Source organism: Chiroxiphia lanceolata, chromosome 1, assembly GCF_009829145.1.
Source record: "Chiroxiphia lanceolata isolate bChiLan1 chromosome 1, bChiLan1.pri, whole genome shotgun sequence".
Taxonomy (NCBI): domain Eukaryota; kingdom Metazoa; phylum Chordata; class Aves; order Passeriformes; family Pipridae; genus Chiroxiphia; species Chiroxiphia lanceolata.
The window spans coordinates 9,220,934-9,229,767 of NC_045637.1; the positions used below are offsets into that span (position 1 = coordinate 9,220,934).

Sequence of the window (8,834 nt, forward strand, 5' to 3'; positions counted from 1 at the left end):
CCACCAAGTCAGAGATTAATTTCAACATTATTTTGAATTTTGTTGCTTTTGTTTTTTCTTAATTTTTATCTTAATTGTGAACAAAAAAAATTAAATTAAAAATCAATAGTACAATTTTTAGAATTGAATTAGAATCACATAGAATTTTTACTCTTGTGTTTATGATAAATAACTAAATGGTCTCCAAGGGTCTATAAGAATGCATCACCAAGATGTGAATTGTTTCTGACAGAAATTGCTTACTGTGATGCAAAAATTAAGCACTAATTAGAATTATTAATTCTTTGTAGAAATGATCCGTATGTAGCCAAAGCATCTACAGCAGACACTGAAGACCAAAGTATGATGGGCAAATTTGTCAAAGTTGAACGACAGGTATGTAATTTCATGACAATGATGGAGGCTGAGGTGCTTGTACAGAAGTGGTAGAGCTGACATAAATTCTGTATGACTCTGGCTGACCCAGGAAGAATTCTACTGCTGGTTGTTAGTTTTTCATGATAGAATTTACTTACCTGGGATGTGTGCATTTTGAAACCTGTTGAATCAATATCATTATATATGGCAGAAGATCCTAACCATGACGTTTAAGTGGGACTTTTTCATTTCCCTAAACGCCATATTCATCATACCTGATGTTCTGTCGTGAGCAACCCCTTCTTCTGCAGGGTCTGGCACTCAAAATGATTGCCTCCAAAGGTATTTTTGGGCCCTATCAAAAGAGAAAGGGAATGAGTCCTGAAATGTAACCCTGATGTTGTGGGACTGTTAAGAGTTAGAGAATAGGTCTGTCTGCAGAGGTACTTCCATATGTTGTATTTTGGTAATGGCTATTTACCATATGGTATCAAGATTTTGTAATAATGTTGTAGACTGCTGGTGGATACTGGACTGTTAAATATCCAGCTACACTAAGAATTCTTTTGGCACAGTTCATAGGGACAGGTCTTCTTATTCTGAGGCAGTTAGAGGATAAGCTGGCATCCACTGCAGTCCAGCTTGTGAGGGAAGGTCATGATTATCCTGTAATTACCTTCATGATCAATAAAGGTGACAGCACACCATTGCTGGAGGTAGTGCATGTATGGAAGCATGGATTCTCTTGTTGAACAACTGACTTGAGGCAATGTCATGACATTGGTATTTTTCAGGTAAATGACATGGGGAAGAAACTGGATTTTCTTGTTGATATGCATATGCATCATATGGAACAGCTGCAAATACAAGTCGCCGAGATAAGTCCATTGAAAGAAACTGCTTCTCCTGCAAGGGAGAAGAGAGAAGAAAACAAATATTCTGAATTAAAAACAATAGTATATAAATACACTGAGCAGTGTGCTCGTGAAACTCCTTACAATTTCCAGCAGGTTCCAGTCAACAAAGTCAGTCCTTATGGTTTCTCAGCACGAGGTCATACAACTCATTCACAACCTTTATCAACAGGTGGGCAAAACTCTGGCAAACTGCAAGCCACACCTTCCTCAACTTCGTATGCAGAAAGGCCAACAGTTCTGCCTATATTCACGCTGATGGACTCCCAGGTTAGCTACCACTCCCAAGGAGACCTACAAAGCCCTTACTCAGACAAGGTGTCTCCAAGGCAGAGAAGGAGCCTAACAAGAGACAGTGACACTCCATTGTCCCTTCTCTCAGTCAACCATGAGGAACTCGAGCGCTCCCCAAGTGGCTTCAGTATCTCCCAGGAGAGAGACGACTTCCCGTTTGGCCCCAACGGGGGATCGGCGTGGATGAGAGAGAAACGCTACCTAGCAGAGGGGGAGACAGACACAGACACAGACCCTTTCACACCAAGTGGCTCCATGCCTTTGTCTTCTACAGGAGATGGGATTTCAGATTCAATATGGACCCCTTCGAACAAGCCAGTCTAAAAGTGTGTGTGGGGGCAGTCACTGGTTGACTTCTCCGTGTAATGTAAGCATACTTTGTATATCTCACTTACTCTACACCCAAAGCTTACTAGTTCCAAACACCAATGGCTGCATAAGATGCATGTGATATTAGTGGTAGTCATTCTGCACCATTTCATACGATTTAATAATGCAGTTTTTTTCATGCTACCAAAACTAAGGAGCTTAGTTTTGAGCATGGTTTGCATGACTTTACCCTGTATAAATGGTACAGCTGATTTCTTCTATGATACATATCTATCTGATACTCTTCAATACAACAATGGTGAATTGATAACAGGCAAGATATGGTGGTCCTTGCTATATTTTGTAAACAGAGCAGCAAAGTAAAAATATTTTCAGGAGCAATATCCCTTTGTGGAAACATAATGTATTAATCATTTTTCAGTATAAGTCAATCTCTAACCAACCTAGCCAAGAACTTCTAATGTCAAAAGCAGGGAAAAAGCTGAGTCAAAGTATGACCTTATTGAAATGGGTTTCTGAACTAAGTGTTTCTCATGTGATTTCTTATATAATTACCCCTGAAATATAATGTTGAAATTAAATTAAGGGTAGAATTTTAAATCATCAAAGCCACCTTATGGAATTGATCATAGCTATTTATTTATTGTAAAATGTAAATATAAATCCCTCAAACTACTTTGAAAGTCTTCACTAGTGTTTATAAAATTGCTCAAAGTGTGACTGCAATGCTATTTTATAGAAAATCTTTCGCTAAGTTGATTTGTTACTTATGGGGCCAAATTTTCTTTCTGTTCCAAAAATAAGGTTATTCAGTGTAGGGAAGTCCAGGTTTATACACTCCACTCGTTCACTGATTTGTGTGCTGCTGAGTAAGATGCATAATGTAACACTGCCTCAGTTTCCCAATCTGTTAATTGGGAGTTATACTTCCACACATAAACACAGGTTGTAAGGCTCAAGTCACTAATATTTGCCAAGTGCTTTGAGCTCCTCAGATGTGCAGAACATCATTATTCTGTCTTCTGTGAGTCCCACAGTGTGAGATGCTGCCAGGATCTGTTTCTCTCTGTTTACTGCTTCTCTTGGAAATAGACTGCTCCAAATCCATGAATGTTTGCCATATTTAAGATCTATGTGTGAATAAATAAACACCATTTTTGTCACCTGTCTCTGAGCAGCAGAGGGGTCAAGATGCTCCCTAAGCCTTGTCCAAATATTATTTTCACAGAAATTGGATATTATATTGAGGGAGAGCAGGAAATTCATTCAACCCACTGGGAAGAAACAAATCAAAGATCTCACCAGCGGGAATGTAGTACCTAAAAAGCTAGTGAAACTAAGCCTATCTGAATATCCTATGCAGGTCTTACCTGTGTCAGTCGAGGTGTCCATAAAATACCATCCATTTGATTTCAAGTTTGATGGCTGTACACTCTTTACAGCTGGTGGGAAATTAAGCAGTGCAGTCAGTGAGCACAGGGTACAAGAACCAAGGCACACATCAGCTTTAGGATGAGATTCATCTCACCTTTAACTCAATTATCTACAATGACCAAATTACTGTCAGCTTCACAGGGAGCAGAGGGTGACTTGCTTTGATGTCAAATGATCAGAGACACCCACAGTCAGTGGGAAGGCTCTCACCTCTACCCCACTGATCCAAGGTGCAGCCTCTCTGTCATGGCTCCTGTCAAGAACGACACCTGTCACTCCACACAATGGCCAGAGCACTGACCAACAAAGACACAAGCATTTGGTTCATGTAAGATGTTAGAAAGTGGTCTTTCTGTAGTGACTGCTGGTATTATACTGCAGCTGCATAACTGAGCATCCTTTGCACACTCGGAGCACAAGAACACGTTACTGGGCTTCCCAGTACTTAGTGGGTATTGAACAGCCCTGGACAGAGTGCACTTGAATAGACGATATTTTGTTGGGTTTTGCCCACTATAGGAAACTTCATGTTCAATTCCTCAGCATTGTTGACATCTCCTAACAGTAATTCCATCCAGGAGCTTCTATTCCTTTCCAGATGTAGGCATTGCCTTCATCTTCATTGTTTATTCTGTATTGGAAGAGACATCTAAAGGATTAGGATCTTCTTACTTCATCTGCTTCTTCTGCTAAATCATGCTGCATCCTTTTGGGATGGATCTTCAGGGAGAACAAATTGCTGTTGTTAGTGGAGTAAATAATGCAGACCAGTTACAGCCTTTGAAGACTGGCCTGAGTCCATGGAGCTGTTCTGAGGCTGGTAACTATGATGACATGAGGCACAATTTTGGTAATTACTTAATTGACAGAATAGCCATTGACATGAAAGATAATCTCTGTTTGGTGCAATTTTTGTGGCTAAATTTACAGAGAATAAAACTAACTGACAAACTCATTATAATTTGGTATATTGAGAAGAATTCTTTGGCCTTTGATGATTCTTGGAAATATCTGGTTTGCACCTGCTGCAGGCTTTCTGATATAGGAATAGATGCCTGTGGCAAATCGTGAGATTTAACCCTCACACAACAAGAGAATGAAAAACAATGAAAAATTACTTTAACATTGCTACACTTCTGAAATTGGTGTAAGTGTATGCTAGACAAGCCTGCTTATTTGTCAAGGGCCTGTCATTCCCACTGATTTCATCTGAGTTTGGTTCTTCTTAGAATGCTTTCTGGATTGGAGCAATCAAAAATCAAGGCAGTTCCCTGTCCAATTCCCGCTTAAATTCTTCAGTTCAAGTTTCTATTCTTTCCCATGCCAGGTGATACAAAAGGAATCTTCACTCACTATTAACTCTGGCTGAAAATCCATAAATAGCCTCATTATAAAGGTATGTTCAAGAGAAAATCCAAGCAAGGGTAGAGACTTGGATGAGTCTTCACCTGCACACGGAGTGCAGCCCCAAAGAAAGCAGAATTTGGGCTGCCCTGCACTCTGTATACTTACCAGCTCAACTGCCTTTAAGTTAGTGTTTTTTATGGCCTGTCATCACCAATTTGCTATATGCAGCTTAAAGGCACCAGGTCAGGTATTAGCAGCCACATCATGAAATATTTAAGGATTTGCTAACTGGCCAGATGAGTTCTCCCTCTTCTTAAAAAGCACTGGTGGTAAAATCAACAAGACCCTCTGCAGGGGACATCTGTGGAATCTGTGGAGAAGACCCAAGAAATGGGACAAGGAAGATCTGATTGGTTTATTTTATTTCTTCCTACACACTTCTTCACACTGAAACCTGTTGCTGCTCTGTTCAGAAGGGTGATGTGCTTAGCAGCTCTCTGCCCTCTACATCATCTGGATTAAAAATAGGGTGTGCATCAATTCTGCTGTCTGTGATGACCACAGACAATGTGTCAAGGTGTCACCAGCCAGGCGAGATCTGGAGACCATCCCTGATCTGGGATGTGCACACAAACTTCATCAGACTGTAGTTCAGATGAGTCCACAGAGAGCATCCACCTTTGAACTGCAGTTTATGTGCCTGCCATAGATACTGGACAAAACAAAATAAAATATGTGTGACCCTGGTAACATTTAGAAGGTCAGGATCTTTTTCCACATGTAATTCACAATTTCATTTGAGAGAGCTGTCTGGGTCAACAATAGTCGTCACAATAGGAATTAATTAGATTTATTCCTTCTGTTTCTGTGCGATGGTTCAATTTAAGAGCTACCAGTGCTCTTTGGGTCAGATCTTTCTAACATCTCAGTTGACACTGACAGTTGCTTTATATGTGGTTAATATAAAAGAGAACTGACCACTCCCCTCTTTGATGACTCTTAATTCAGTCCTTGAGATATTTTTCATAATCAGAAAGTGTGGAGCTTTTCTCTGTTCTCCTTGAATTCAGAAACCTTCTCAGACTGATGCAGTGGGAGCAGGGCTGAGTCCTAACCTGCCTTTATTTGTTAATTTCCTTGTGAAAGACAGCACTGATCTGGAAACATTTTTCTGGGCTACATTTTTAGCCTGATTTTCAGTCCCTAGTGAATGCCACACATCTGAAAGTTTTCAAAAAGATGAATCTGTGTTTACATTGTGTGCCTCTCTTTGCAGCATTATTATCAATTGAGGCTCCTCATTTTAGATTCAAAGTGGGAATACTTGATTAAGGCAGAATGTCTAGTTGAAGTATGCAGTTATAGAAAGTGTAGTTTATGCTCTATTTAAGGAAAACTTAAAAAAAAAATCTAGTCAGGTAATGGCTGTTGTTGCTGCCTTGGCTTTTCCCTGCACTGAATTAATCAGTTTGGCTCCCATCAAAATAAAAGGGAATTCAACATGTGGAGAGATTGATTAAGAAGTCCCTAAACTGACTTCAGCTATATTTGCTCTGTTTTTATCTGTAACTTTGCTGCATTGTTACGGTTCAGAGTGGAAGTAGTTTAAAATTTTTCTGCTCCAAGTCGTGGCCAGGGAGCACCACAAATTCAACCCGACCTCAACCCGCGCGTAGCGCGGCCGCTGCCTCGTGGCCTTCAGGCAAGCACCGAGGTCCAACCAGTTTGCAAGATCACAGCCTAAAGCAGTCAGAAAATTCAGAGTAAGGAGCAAATTTGGCCCTGCTGGGAACCCAGTTGCTGCAGAGGTGTCATATCTGCTTAGGTAAGAGCTAAATTTGTACTGCTTTACTGAAGAGCAAATGAGAAAGAGCTGGATCTTGACTCCTTGCACCCCACAGCCCCCACCACCAAGCTTTAGGTGCCTAAGAGGGCAGACCTAAATTTTCTGAATTTGGTGGGATATCACTTTTTCAGGAGCCCAGCTGAATGTGGATGTTCACCCTGGAAGACTATTTTCAGAGGTACGGAGGAATAAGGGGCCATTTTCAAGTGTTTTTAGCTGGGCGCTGTGGGAATGAAGATCCTGGGTATCAGTTTTGCTTCTGATTATTTAGGCTGTAAGTATTGATTCTTCCAAATTCAGCTTTGAGTAACTTCCCTCTGAAGTTAAGTGAAACAAAATACTGAAAGTGGGATCCTATTCCATCATCGAGAACACGCTGGGACTGAAGGTTACATAGCCAACTGCATTTTATTTTCTAGTTATAGCATCTTATTATTACTAGTATTTGTGCCTTGCTCACTGAAATTTTCTCCATGCTACAAAGATGCTTTTTCAGATTCTGGCTGACAAGGGAACACAACTTTTATACAAGTGGCCTTTAGTGCTCTTTATAATATTATTTATTGTAATTTTTAAACAGTATGTGTAATTTCTATTCTGGCACTGTCCAATATTTGAACAACTTTAATATGTTCATTTCAATATATTATGCAAACAATACTTCTTAACTGATTTTTTTATGTTCTGTCTTTAAAAACTGCACCACTTATTAATAAATAGAAATTTCAATTATGATGTGGATGGATTTATTTTCATTTAAATCACAATATCTTCATGCATATTCAAAGAACACATTGTCAAATATACCCCCAGCAGAGACATTGACAAAGACCCTTTTGACTTCATCTAGGCAGGACTGAACTCACAGCTACAGGTAGATTTTTTCTGGCTTCCACAGCTAGTCCTGTTTTAATACAGTACGCAGTAGATCCCACTGTTTGTGACTTCTTTTGATTTAGTGTCCATGTGACTTATACGGCTTTGAGCATATGTCTGTGGGGAAATGAAAACTGGGGGAAAATACATTCATATTAGAGACATTAATGTGCTAAAATATTATGAAACTGCAAACAAAATGTATAGAGAACACAATAATGGCACACGAGTGAACAGAATATCCTCTGCAGGGAAATCGCTTGAATTCTGCCCCTGGTTGTGTTGCAGCATTTCTATGTGGTTTTGTGTCTGAATGAGACAGGAAGGGAAACACATCAAAAGTCACCTTTTCACAAAACAGCTGGACTCACTGAGGTAATTTCAAGGCATTCCCTGTGGCTTCCTGGCCATCACTAAAGAATCTGCTTTGCTCAACACTTGAAATACAACCTAGAAAGGGTTTCTTAATTTTTTGTGGTAAGTAAAAAATTATTCAGCATTTATTCTGTGTCTTATCCAACTTCTGTATCCCTGTGAAGTGAGGATAATTAAAAAATCCTTTAGTACTGCAACATCATGTTGTGGTGCTTTTTGAGTTAGTTTGTTAGTTTTAAATGGATTTATTTAAATAAAAATAATAAATCAATAAGAAACAGGATGAGTACCAGGCTCTCACAGCCAAGTTCTATCATTTTGTCCAAAGACTGACAGTCTGTTTTTTTTTTAAACCAATGCACCAGAGCATGGAATTCTGAATCTCTTGGGTTCGGTTTTCCACATGGCTCTGAAGACTATGAACAACACTAGTACTTTCTCTATTCCCTACATTTTTTCGAGGAAAACACAAAGGTACTTCAAATATCTTAACTTTTATAGGCAACATTACCCCACATCATCATTGATGACTTAGCAGGGAACTGAAGAGCAGCTGCTCAGCAGCCACAGCAATGACATTTAAATGAGTGTTTCACAGATACAATAGGTAAACCACTCAGCTTTTGTTCACCTGCACTGAAATGTATTGCATTAACATTTCCCCTTGGCTGTCACCCAAATACAGACCCCTGACAAATCACTAGATTTCAGTAAGGCACTGGGTCTGATCTTTAAAGAAACAGATTCTAAAACAGTAACAAGGTGTGATACCTATCCTCAGGCAAAGCCCTGCTTATATCCAGGGAGTTTTTCCGTCCAACAAGCTATGCTTATGTTTACATGGGACTTCTGAGGTCTTATATAATTGTCCCCCTCCTAAGCAGAGTAAGACTTAGACTTAACAGTTTAGAAAGGGTAAATATTGATGCATCCAGTATAGCTCAAGCAACAGTGTCAGGACTGGAAGTTTCTCAGTGTATCCTTCTCTTTCTTCTCAAGATGCTTTGATTTTTAAGACGTAGCAGGGTAAAACGGTCACTTGATTAACATAAAGCATCCTC

The 8,834-nt window shown here is 39.6% G+C and overlaps 1 protein-coding gene across 3 annotated transcripts in view; it reads left to right on the forward strand.

The window, feature by feature from the left end:
• Positions 1–7,257, forward strand: part of KCNQ3 (potassium voltage-gated channel subfamily Q member 3) — a 208,741-nt gene extending 201,484 nt beyond the window's left edge. For all 3 annotated transcript variants that reach the window (XM_032694352.1, XM_032694358.1, XM_032694366.1), the window contains 2 exons: positions 291–375; positions 1,152–7,257. In XM_032694352.1, coding sequence (XP_032550243.1) covers positions 291–375; positions 1,152–1,889 — 823 coding nt within the window. In that variant the 3' untranslated portion in view covers positions 1,890–7,257. The remainder of the gene's footprint in view (positions 1–290; positions 376–1,151) is intronic.
• Positions 7,258–8,834: the final 1,577 nt, after the last annotated feature.